The sequence below is a fragment of the Cajanus cajan genome, chromosome 9 (assembly GCF_000230855.2).
Source record: "Cajanus cajan strain Asha chromosome 9, NIPB_CcT2T_4, whole genome shotgun sequence".
In the NCBI taxonomy this organism is placed as follows: domain Eukaryota; kingdom Viridiplantae; phylum Streptophyta; class Magnoliopsida; order Fabales; family Fabaceae; genus Cajanus; species Cajanus cajan.
Genome location: NC_138525.1, coordinates 638,228 through 651,289, shown reverse-complemented (window position 1 = coordinate 651,289; position 13,062 = coordinate 638,228). Strand labels below are relative to the sequence as shown.

Here is a 13,062-nt window from a genome sequence, read left to right as displayed (position 1 = left end):
AAAAATGCAATTAAACCAATATTATTTATTAATTTTATTAAAAATTATAATAATATTGAAAAATATTTTTTTATGGTAAAAATTTTAAAATTACTTATTTTTATAAAATACAATTGTCTTATAAATATAGTAATAAATTTTTCTTTTTCTCTTTCTGTTTGAAGAAATATTTCAGTATCACTTTATAATTTTTTGCAACTTATTTAAAATTAGAGGAATAAAATGATAAAAATTAATAAGATAAACATAATAAAATAAAATATAAAAAAAAAATTAATATATTTATTTTATTATATATAACAACATAATTAAAATATAATTAATAATATATATTTTATAAAATTATTAATATTTTATATATAAAAAAAATGATGAAACCGGAACGACTCGTTCTGAAACCGGAACGGGCCGTTCTGGTTGCACTTTTGGTGTGTTAATTTCGCACCTGGAACGGGCCGTTCCGGATTCAAAATTAACGCACCAAAAGTGCAACCAGAACGGCCCGTTCTGGTTTCAGAATTGGCCGTTCTGGGTCCAGGTGTTTTTGAAAAAAATTGTCATCCACGTATGCATCTACGTGGCATCCACGTGGCCAAAAATTAACTCTGTTTAAATAATTTGGACGGAAGTGCCACATTGAAACCAATTAATTAATTTGGGACTAAATTGAAACCAATTAATTAGTTTGGAACCAAATTGAAACCAAAAATAAAAGTAGAACTAAATTGAAACAAATAATTAATATAAGAGACCAAAATAGGGTTTTAGCCTTTAATCTACAAAGTCAACAGAATAACCTATTTAATGTGAAGGCTTACCAATTTTGTCTTTAAGAAATTAAAATTTGATATTTGATTGATATATTTTGACCTTTAAAATTTCAGATTTTTTATGAGTAAAATTCAAGACTTTAATATTTAGTTAGTCTATTTGACCTTTTAAATTCGTAAGACATTAAAATTTTGATTTTTTGTCTCAATGTGCAAATATTGATATGTTGAAATTTTGAATTTTTGTTTAAAATGACTGATGTTGTTTACAAATATAATTTTTTTAAATATCATTTTTCTTTCCATATTTTAATATATTAGAAAAGTAAAATAATTAAATAGATTTTTGTTTTTTTAAAGAAAATGACTTCCAAACTTTCATTGGACTTGCTAACACATCTCTTTTATTTGTGGTTTCACAATCTCAATATGGACCAATTTTTTTTTCTATTCATTTTGTAGACCAAACTTATCAATTTCATTAAAAATGTAGGTTTTACAAGACAAACCTTAAATACATCGAATCAGTATGTATACACACCCTAATTATAAAAGTAAATAAGTAAGTTAAATAAGACAAATTAAATATTTGTTTAATAAAACAAACTCAAAATCTCAATCAAACTCATTTACTAAATTGATTGAACTTGACCAACCTATTTTTTTTTTCACAAGTCAAACTTTTATTTTAAGTGTTTGACTCATCTCAGGTCATTTAAGACTTCTTATACCGAAAAAAAAAGAGTTATATTGTAAAAATCTCATGAATTTACGAGATTCGAATTTTGTGTATGCATTAAAATCAAGTTTTCAATTTTGGGTCATTTCAATATATTAGTCAAATTTAAACAACCTATTTTTTTTAATAAGTCAAGCCAAAATTAAGTTCAACACAACTTCACTTATTTACCCTAGTTATATCAAATGTAGAGTTACCATTTGTTGTTAAGGTCATGAATTTGCTAGGTTAGGTTTTTGTGTACACAAAAACAACTCTGCTTAATTGTTTATCACCCAAACTCCACATAACCTTTTATACTGCACCAAAAAAAAAAAACAAAAGAAAGCTATCGAACAAAATAAGGTATAATTAGGGGTGGGCAAAAAAAACTGAACTGAACTAAACTGAACTGAACTGGTGGTGAACTGTACTATAAAAAACTGAACTGTTTAAAAAAAATTGAACTGAACTGAACTGTTGTAAAGTTGAACTGTACTGAACTATAAAAACTGAACTGAATTATAAAAATTGAACTATTTTTATAAAAAAATAAAAATTAAATGTGTTTAACATGTTATGTCTTAATAGATTAACTCGATAGTTTAATAACCAAAATTTTAGAAAAAAAGTGATTTGAACAAAAATTGTATTAATTTTGTTGAACTTAACGGATCAATTGAGCTATGTTGAACTACTTATTTTTAGGCTTAAAATTCGCTGAGTTTGTTTGACTTAATTTTATATTTTTTTTCCTTTGAAAAATTTAAATAAAATGGAAAATAAAGTAAAGTTGACAAATGTGTCCTATTTTGATAGATAAATGAGTCAAAATTGTTCAATTCAAAATATCATAACAGTTTAGTGCAGTTTAAATTGCAGTTCAGTTCAAGTTTTTATAGTATAGTTCAGTTCAGTTCAATGACACAAAAGAATAGTTCAGTTCAGTTCGTCTGAACTAATATTTAGTTTAGTTCAGTTCATATGAACTACTTTTAAGTTCAGTATAGTTTTTATAAGTTCAGTTCAGTTCAGTTCTTTTTGCCCACCCCTAGGTATAATGCAACTCATGACATCTTGAAAACAAACCTAATTTCAATATATAAGGGATTATCAAAAAAGGTGGAGCAAAGTTGCCAAGGTTTGCTAGATTACAAACACAACAGTTGGTTTCCTAAACATGATTATAATGATTGTTTAGTCATACAAATGTAACCTATTTATCACCTTGACCAAAAGCGGTTACATACTAACAGCCTTAATCTAGTCAAATTGAACACACTTTGTTACTACTTAATAGTCCAATTTCACAATATAATTTCACAATATCTTATTGTAGCATTTGCTCATTAACAAGGAATATTATATAGCAAAACCCCTATCTTTTTCAAAAGTAGAGTGCAATATATAAGCTGCACTATAAGTCCGTTATGAAGTTGCTATGATTTTTTTACCAGACCATCACAAACTAGTAAACTTAATGTATTTTGATGGGAGCCATCAACATTAAGTTTGAAGGAGTCTACAAGTAGAGGGAGTCATATGATATTCACATTTCTCTATTTGGCTTTTATATGATATAATTAAAGAAGGGGACATCATGTTTATTTTCAATGACACTAGTTAGGGATGAAATAAAATGTGTTAAGTTAGAATTTATTGAAAAATTCACTAAAAAATTTTAGATTCAATTTGTGAAACCCGTAAATATAACAAACTTAATCTAAAAAGTCTGTAAGTTAGTCCATTTAACACTAAGATTTAACTATGTTGATTTTAAGACATTAAGACTTTGAAATTTAGTTAGTATAATTGGACTTTTCAATTTTTAAGATATTAAAATTTTGATGTTTTTGTTAGAATATGTAAATATTGATGTATGTTTAGACTTTGAAATTTGAATTTTATTTAAAATGTTTGACGTTGCTTAAAAAATATATATTCCCTTTTTAAAGTATTATTTTTCTTTATCATATTTCAATAGTTTAAAAAAGAAAAGAAAAAATAATTGAAGAATAAGTCCCCCCCATCACATTATTCAACATCTGAAATCTGAACAAGAGTACACATTATTACATATACACGCAAAAGAATAAAATGAATCCCCCCAAAAAAGTTACCGCATTTATACTTTACATGATGATATTGTACAATTGATGATTATTGAGACAACAGCAGGGATATCTGGTAACATATATCAAAAGATAAACTAAATGTAGAAGTAACTAGACGGATCATTTGCATTTGCCGTGTCTCTGCAAAGAATTGATCGAGCTTCAATCACTGAGCGAGGAGGCTCAATGTCCTTCTCTTGCAACGCATTTCCTCGTAATCGTTGCATCTGGGAAGCAAAGGTATCATCCAGTATCTACGAAGTGAAACAGTCAATGTCAACTAACTAACACTATGCATACAATATTGCAATCAACACCATCATAAAAGACTACATAAGTATTGACTTACCCCTACAGCATAGGAAGAGCCATTGTACCATATCCTGTTTTCCTTCCTCCCTTCGAGAAATTTCAGAATAATCTACCACAAAAATAATTAAAATAAATGAGAACCAATAAAATTGAGCCAAAGTCGATCATGTCAACCAACATATGAGTGTTTTAGTTGGTCACCTGTCCCATCCTATCCCATAATCCACGGCATACTGCAATAAATATCTGGCTGGTAAAGACCTCATGTAGGTTGGAGATGAAGTCAATAAGTTGTGAATTCAGTAACTGCATTCTTTCACGGACTTCTGCTTCTCCATCTGTTTCTGTTGTTTCCTCAAGGATCTTTTTCAGCCTAGTGTTCCGATTAGCTTGCATCTGAACAATGCAATTGCATCAAATGTAAATAAATATTAGAGGTTTCCAAACAAAAAACTTTATGGCATCTAATGTTTATTTTACGATAACGCAGAACACTGGAGTCTGAAAATGATCTTACATTGTTGACAAGATTCCCTATTATTGCTTGCAAATAAGTTTTGTATTTGGTTCTCAAGAGGACAGTGATTGCATTCATTTGCTCCCCAAACAATGTTTTCTTGTCTCCCATGACAGGTAGACAGGATGCCCAAGAATTTAGGATGTCTTCCACTCTACAATGCAGGACATCAAGAATCCTCTTGAGGGTGTTCAAGAATATGCCCAACTGTGGATAAAACAAAATTTTATAAAAAAAATATTTCAATATATAAAAACCATCATAGATAAAAACCAAAATCATGCATGTTTTCCAATTGTGCAACGAGAGTTTATGAGCAAGCTCAACAATTTTGAGTATTTAAGCAGAGTTGGATTTTAGGATTTGGACAAAATGAAAGCAAACAGAGAACTTACTTGATGAGGAACCGAATGAACAGTAGCTGATTGTCTTCTTGCTATCTTTTGAACTTGCAAGTGAAGTCTCTTTGGTATGCTATCTTTCAAAGGAGTTAAGATATCGCTGTATTGTTTCTCAAGGGATTTCACAATTGCCCTTTCAATGTTTGCAACAGCCTTACATTACAGAAAAGAGTAAAAAATGCAAACTCAAAAGTATTACCACATGTTTTATACGGTGGAGATAAAATTGTTTATAAACTTGAGAGGAGAGAAACACTGCAGAAATATGTTGAATGCTGATTGCTTAATAGAAATATCTCTAGTTTAGAACTTACATTTTCCAAATAAAGTGAGTATTGAGGCCATCTGTTGATTACTACTTCATACTGGGTAAGGTTTTCTTTGATTTTCTCATACATTTCCTCAGCAAATGGGGAGGTCGAGTGGTTTGTGGTAACTCCAGCCCATGGCACCTGTATTATTTGTTTGTATCAGGAAGGTCAACTCATTTATAGACTGAGGTGTTTTGTTGTACACAAAGCAGCTGAAATACTCCTACCTTTTCTGCTTTACATAAATCAAGCAAATTAAGTTGCATATCCTGTATCCACACCATGATATAGTTGTGGAACAAATTTCTGGAGTCTACACCTCCCTGCACAGCACTAAAACATGGAGAGTATTGTGTATCAAAAATGATATTTTAATTTTGGGGAATCTGAAATTTTTTGGTACTGTAAATTTTGCAGTGCCATAGGAGAAGTTGCTCTCACAAACCTTATATTCCATAACTCAAGATCCCGTTCAAAATCTGCAGTTGCAACTAAAAGTTCATTTACATGTGCCTGGGGACTCGATGGTGGCAATGCAGAAAGGAAAGCTCTCAGCCTTTTACACAGCTCTGTGCTGTAAACTGTAGCTGTGATGTTTGTCAGGTCAATTGAACTGAAAATAGGAAAATGGATCTCAGAAAATCTATGATGAACCAAAATTAAAATGTATGGAGAAACAACTTGGGGAATTTGTGTAATGCTATCACTGAAGATATGGGTGTAGAGCTTTATAATGAAAAAAATTGACTGAAAAAATTTCTGTTAAGCCAATTGAGAAACAACTTGGGGAATTTGTGTAATGCTATCACTGAAGATATGGGTGTAGAGCTTTATAATGAAAAAAATTGACTGAAAAAATTTCTGTTAAGCCAATTGAAAGTTGCAGAATGTTGAAATTTAATAGAGACCATCTGCATCTCCTATGTAAAGGAATTGAAATGCAATTTGTACGCACTATGCAGTGTTAATGGTAATGTCAACTTGCTAAAGAGAGTGACGCTATAGCCGAATACCTAGGAAATATATGCTGACCATGGACTGTATACTGGTTGTGGATCTTTATATCTGCCTGAATTTCATTTCTTATAGAAACACAAAGGTTCTTCATCTTCAGGTATGCTGTTGAGACGGTAATGGTATCCATTAGGTAACCTTCAGAGGTGCTTGACACGAATTCATCAGTCTCCATCATGTGTTTTCTACACCTTTTTCTTGCAGCAGTCTGCCAATATTAACAATTTCATTTAGACCCCAAAAAAGGAAATCCAATGTGATATATTGTTGCAGTAATGACCAAATAGACATTTTGTGATTATATGATCTTTATATGGTCAAGCTCATAAACTGTGAGAAGGAGAAACTGAAGGCTACACTTTCCAGGAAAACCAAGCTTTACATGCAGCCCTAAATCTATTTCTAGCATCTATGCTTGAAGTTACGTTGAACAATAGCATCACATATCAGAAACAGTGCAAATATAGAATTACCTGAAGATAGTTTCTTAGAATAGTTTGAGCGTCTAGAGATAGAATATCATGAAGACTAGTGTAGACTTGAACAGCAGGATCCAAAGCTGGAGCCGCAGAATCAAATGCTGGACCAAAATGATCGGTTAAACCTGTTGGCGAGTTTTCATCGAGTGATTTGTAATTCTCAAAAACAGTTGCTAGAAGACTTTCAATTTGAGTTTCACAGTCTGAAAGTATACTTCTCTGTGAAAACAAACAAATAGAGAAAATTGTTAAACCACCATCCATTTCCAAAATCTTGAATTACAGAGTTTGGTAAGTTGGAGATAACATTAGGCATGAAAAATGACATATTTCTCAGGGTACTTAGAGATGTAAGACAATACCAGCGTGAAGCGACTGTCATTTTCCGAAGAACTTCTACTCAAGTTTTCTATTCCTATAGTTTTTCTTTTTGGATAAGTACAAAAACTTGCTGAATGTATAACAAGTAATAAGGTGATCTGAACTCTAAACTAATCCCATTGATTAAGCATATTAAAATTACAAGAAGCTGGAACAACATAAGATTAAGTGAACCAATGTACATGATTTGACAAGTTACAGCAATGGGTAAGAGAGCAGCAATATACAACTTACCTCCTGCCTGGTCAGACTCCTCTCACTTCTGGCCTTTATTAGAGGTTCAAGCAACTCTTTCACAAGCTCTAGGCAGTCCTTGGTTGGAGTAGCCACATTCATCACATGCCATAGATATCTAGAAGAATACCGCAAGTAAGTAAGAAAATTGGAGAAATTAAACAAATCATGTAGCATAAAGAATATAAGAAAACTGATTCTTTTTGCCATATTGATAGGGGCACCCCAATCTCACATGACATTGATTCAAATACCTCAGCTTGGCATATGCATTAGAAACTCCATAGTAGTCTGCAAATGCATCTAACAACCATTTCCAAGGCCCATTTAACCGCAAGTTTCTTGAATGGAAATGTTGCGCACGCATGGCACCCTCTAATAGTAAATCATAAGCTTGAGTTTCCACAACAGCCGCACTCTGCAGAAATGTAAAATTCGGGCAAATGAAAACTATTCTTAGAAAAGCATAGCCTGAAATGACCACGACCATATTGGTGTTTAATGGCTTAAACTAAGATAAAATAATAATTAAATCATGATGAACCTTTTCTACGAATAAATAAAAAAAATCCTTTGTCTGGTCAAATTAGAATAGTTTTCTCTTTTAACACCAACAAATGATAATTTGATAAAACATAGTGACTAGGTATGACCCTTTCCGTAGTTATCTCAGAAAGAATCTAGTTCTTAAGAACATTTTTTCTGATACATTCCATTTAAGATGTTTGATAAACAGAGATGTCAACTTGGAAGATGATCCTCTTACATCAACTAGGGAAATCCTATAAGATAAAACAAGAATTATTGAACTAAATTTTGGTGGAGATAGAACCTTAATGTGATTGTTCTCATTGCTTGTCATTGTACTGCCAATAGAGAGCTGGATCTTGCCAACACATTCACGTTCATCGTGATATACTGGCCACCACCGAATTCTGTCACTCTGCACATTCAAGATAATTAATTCATTATGTGAATGTGAATGGTGCAAAGGGGAGACTAAGATCTATGGATGAAGAAAGAGTGAAGCTCATACAGGATTATCACTGAGGGATGAAATTGGAATCCTGGCTTCACCATGGATTGCCTTTTTTGAATCTTGGACTTCTACAATTAATGCATCCCCTTGGCTCAACGGGAAACTGAAATTACATGAAAGTGCAGGATCTTTATGATTAATACATGTATTTCAACAATTGAAGAAATCAAGATAATGTGTGATTCGTAGTTGTCTCAAGAAATCGCCATCTTACACACTAGGCTGTGTGTACTGGCAAAATATTAGAACTTAATGAATAGTGTATGATTTTCAACAGTTAAGATTAGTTCATCTCACATGGTTTTTCATTGATTGTCTACCACTATATCCTACTAAAATGCATTTGGAAAGCCTTCATTGACTTTAATGTTTCACTATTTTCTAGGAGCTAGACAGCAGGTCAATTAGAAGCACTGTTCCCAATTAAACCAAAAATGGAGAAATGAAACTTACAAATCGTGGTAATCTCCACTCCCAGGGCGCAAAGCAATTGCAGAACATGGCTCTGATTCATTTTCTTCCGTCGTACTCTTAAGTTGGATCAAACAATGCAGTGGTTCTACATGAATAACCGGATTGGTGTTTATGAAGAAAACAAATCTATTAGAAGTTCATTTCATTCGGAGGAAGATAAAGTAAGGCTCCTAAATTCTAATCATATGTAATTGTTTCAGTCAAAAACGCATCTGATATCAAGATCAAAAGATATCTTAGCTAAAATGAAAGAGTTGCGGAAACCTTCCATCAGATGAACTAACCTTCTGATGCCAATGAGAATGAAGTCGACTTCATAGAACTTATGCCGGTCTTCACAAGTGATGAAACATGCCGGACATATTCCACCCCAGTTTTCATGTAGATTGATCCTCGCTGTGACTTTGTGATCTTAAGTTTTTGTCTTGGTATAATGCGAAGTTTCTTCACTGCAATTTTCATATAGGAGGTTAGATCTATCGGTATTCAAATAATAAAAATTTGTTGAGATTGTAAGATTACCTTCCACTCTTATTTTCCCTACAACCTTCTTAATCTTCAGGGGAACTGGTTGTTCTGAATTCCTTGTATTTTTGCCTTCAGCTGGTTTGAAACCACGAGGGTGCAACAAGAACTCATGCAATCTATAGAATTAGATAAATAAGAGAAATGATGGGAGACAATAAATAAAGCCAAAAGAATTGTTCTTATTAAACAATATGTTACCCACCCAAAGGCACTTCGGAGAGCCAGGCACTCATCTTTTAAAAATTCTGGGGCCTCAGTGCAGCCTTTAGCCCATGCTTGTAGGCATAAACGTATGCAGGCATCGTAAGTGATAAGGGTTTGCCAGGCATTTTGACTATTGCAACTGCTGAGATAACATGCCATAACAGGAAGAGAGCACATAAATGTGAATTTCAAAACAGTATTAAATATTACTATATTAGCAAAGCATTCATGTTGAATGTTGATTCAAATCTTGGACTCACGACGACCAGCATAAGAGTGGTAGCTTATTTATGTATTTCATTCTTTAGTATAGTTCATGCACGTGTAAGACTTTCCACCTTGTCATCTGATTAGAGATGTACAATAACTACCTTAAAAGTCATAACTAAAAAAACATTTTAGACTGTTTACATTGACGGTCTATAGAAATTAAACTATTTTACGAAAATGCATGAAGTAAAGATTGACAGGCATTTAATAATACTTAAATTAAATAGAAAGTAAAAGTTGAAGGATTGTAGCACCTGGTGTTGTAATACTGTAAATGAGGGGTCTGTCTTTCAATGTCATCCATGAAAGTCCTGTCCAGTCTGCAGAGTTCAATATGAAAAGGACACTACAGCTGGTTAGGAAGAATCAAACAAGGAAAGAGAAATTCCCTAATCCATAGAGATGGCAATGCCAATAATACCTTTCCCCAATCTCAGTCTGAGTGGGTTTTGCAACAAGATTGGGTCTTTGTTCAATTGAACTCTCACTCTTTGTGCCATCATAATCCAGAGACTCCCTTGAAGGGCAAGATCCCCGATCAATTGGTTCATTCCTGAGTGAACATTCCGAATCCCCCTCCAGAGGAAAATCAGCATCAACGATGGGAGGGGCACTTGGAGTACCCAATCCAACAGTGTCATGAGTGCAATTCAGATTGCGAACGGGACCACCAGGAGTAGGGGTGAGCTTCCTCTGAACGCACTTATTGAAACCCACTCCTCCATCGGTGAATCTTCTGACACTGCCGGGAACCTGAATGGTAAGGTTTTGATTGGCCAAACATGTCTTGAGAATTCCACTAGGGGGTTTAGGTTTGCATCCGAACAACTGTTCCTCGTCGGAGAAATGGAGGTTGTTGGGAGCGGAGAGTACTTCGTCGTCGGAGAAGGCGTCCTCCATGGTTTGGTCACTGTCGTCGTCGGCATCGCCGAAGCCGAAAGCGAGGTTGCGCGGTTGTAGGAGAGCGGAGTGGAACTTGAGTGGAGGCAAATTGGGGGAAGAGAGAGCGTTGGCGGTGGTCGAAAGAGGGGATCTTGGGAATCTCTGGCAGCTGATTTTTTCGACAAGAGGAGAGCGTATGATGGAAGGAGGAGAAGGTTCTTCTTCGAGTTGTAGTCGCGATCCCTGCAGTTGAAACTTAATGAAGAAAGAAAGGGGAGTGATGGAAAAGGAAAGAAGAAAGAGGGAGAGGCCTCACCTGGTTGATCCATTGGATCGCGCTCTCGTCGAGACCTTCGGTGAACATGAATCGTCGTCGTCAATGGAGAATGGATGAATCAAAGAAAAGCAAAGAGGCTTTGGCAGTGTCACAGTGTATACAAGTAATACACAAGGACCCGCGCCTCCGTCTCCAACGGCTAGTTTCATTTTTCAAACCTTCGTGTCGTGACAGATAGATAACAAAGCTACTTTCTTTCTCTCTTTTTTCTTCAAATATGACAGATAATATGTTTATTAACATTTAATTAAGTAAGCATAAAATCTATCATTACTATTTCATCTCATTTTTTTTCTTTTCTTTTCTACCGCTTTTACGACGTTTTTTTAGCATACAAACAAACCTGAATTACAGAATCTAACATTCGACTGCCACAAATATGTTCCATTTTAATTGTCATTTTATAATATAAAAAAATATTAAATATTATTTTCTTAATTATTTGTTATAGAGTGAGAAGATAAAAAATATTAAAGAAAGAATCTAATTGATATAAAAAAAAGGAGTGTAATAGACATTTTAATAATACTTTTTATGAAGTTTAAAATATTAATTCTTAATTATAGCATTTTTTTATTTATTTATTTTAGTGAAAACTTAAAAGGCAACTTGCTAATCTAAATTAAAGTTGTCGTTGCAATTTATTTTTTCGAAAACAGCATACATTTGTGGATGTGGAAGAAAAGTAAATGAATTACGTAATTAAATATATATTGTCTATATTTATTTTACCACACTATACAAAGGGTATTAGTAATAAAAGAAAAAATAATAGAAAAGTTAAGTAATGACAAGTTCTAAAGGTTTAAGTCAATAACCTTCTCATTTTTTACAACGGAATGTTTCATTGAGAACAAAGACAATAAATAAATGTGAGTTAAATGTATATTAGAGAGAAAAACATTAATGAAAAAAGTTAAATGTATATTTCAAATTTTAAATTCTATTAATAACCATTTATTTTATAAGATAACAAATTATTAAATAGAGAATATTAAGTTTTAGTTTAAACGAGCAAAAGAAGTTGGATAACTATTTTGCTTTAAATATATTATGATAAGATGTACTATAATTCTTATCTTTATAAACAAGTAACTAAAATGGGATTATTTTATTTTATTTTCTTATATGAAAGATCAAGACCACATTTCACATATTTTAAAAAATGATAAAACTAAGAGGAAGTAATTAATTTTTTTAGGTGAATAAAAGTATATTTCTAATGACTTAAAATATATTTAACACCACAAGATTATTATTAAAGTAGTTTCTCATATAATATTTTTGAATAAATATTAATAATAAAAAAAACTTTTTAATACACATTACAAAAATACTCTTCCAATTATATAATAACAAGTGTATATGTCCATGAGACGAGCTTCAATATGACAGTTTAAAGGAACATTTTGAATTATCTTGACCGTGGTGAACTTTGGAATCCATCTTATCTAAGCATTTATTTATAAAAAAATAAAATAAATTAAAAAAAAGAAGAGATATTTTGAAAGTGTATTTAAGCTTATACAAATATTGTGATTTTTTTTTAATGATGTTTAGTTTACTTCCATGACTATTTCAAAGAAGACTATTCAAACAAGTTTTTTTTTTTAACATATTCACATAAAATTCACATTTGAACTTATGCATGTTTTATTTTATTAAAAAAATATTAAACAAGTATTTAAATCAACCCTTTTTCTCACGCAACTTAAAATTGGAATGATTTGCTAGCCAATATGTTATTTTATTAGATGCCGTGCACGGAAAGTTTACTCTATCTTAACCCGACGCTTGAAATCTGTATTAGAACAAGTATTTTTATTTCTTTCAATTTTATCTCTGTCAATATTCATGGCATCTACTGGAAATGATGATAACTTCTCAAAAAATATGTAATAGAAGAATCATAAAAACTTAAAAAATATTCACTCCCAAAATAAAATAAAAAAGACCAAAACATAAGTTGTTGTATTAAAAAAACAACTTAAACATGATTTTGTTAAATTCGATCCCAATACTAAGTAATAGTTTTTGTTTTAATCACTAAAAAGTAATTTAAATTTCATTTTGATTC

General features: G+C 32.1%; 1 protein-coding gene across 2 annotated transcripts; it reads right to left on the bottom strand.

Annotated features, from left to right (window-relative positions):
* Positions 1-3,496: 3,496 nt before the first annotated feature.
* LOC109814331 (portal protein) lies at positions 3,497-11,122 on the bottom strand. Of its 2 annotated transcripts, none has more exons than XM_083063368.1 (21): positions 10,965-11,122; positions 10,188-10,891; positions 10,021-10,086; positions 9,495-9,638; positions 9,287-9,408; positions 9,049-9,213; positions 8,744-8,849; positions 8,288-8,393; positions 8,084-8,194; positions 7,506-7,669; positions 7,252-7,369; positions 6,631-6,855; positions 6,157-6,365; positions 5,589-5,756; positions 5,371-5,476; positions 5,147-5,284; positions 4,827-4,985; positions 4,432-4,638; positions 4,116-4,310; positions 3,952-4,023; positions 3,497-3,856 (listed from the first exon to the last, which is right to left on the bottom strand). In XM_083063368.1, the coding sequence occupies exons 1-21, from the start codon at positions 11,010-11,012 to the stop codon at positions 3,698-3,700; spliced, it is 3,492 nt and encodes a 1,163-aa protein (XP_082919494.1). In that variant the 5' UTR covers positions 11,013-11,122; the 3' UTR covers positions 3,497-3,697. The 2 variants fall into 2 exon arrangements, with proteins under 2 accessions (XP_082919494.1, XP_082919495.1); XM_083063369.1 differs by having other exon boundaries at positions 9,495-9,635.
* Between the last annotated feature and the right edge of the window lie 1,940 nt (positions 11,123-13,062).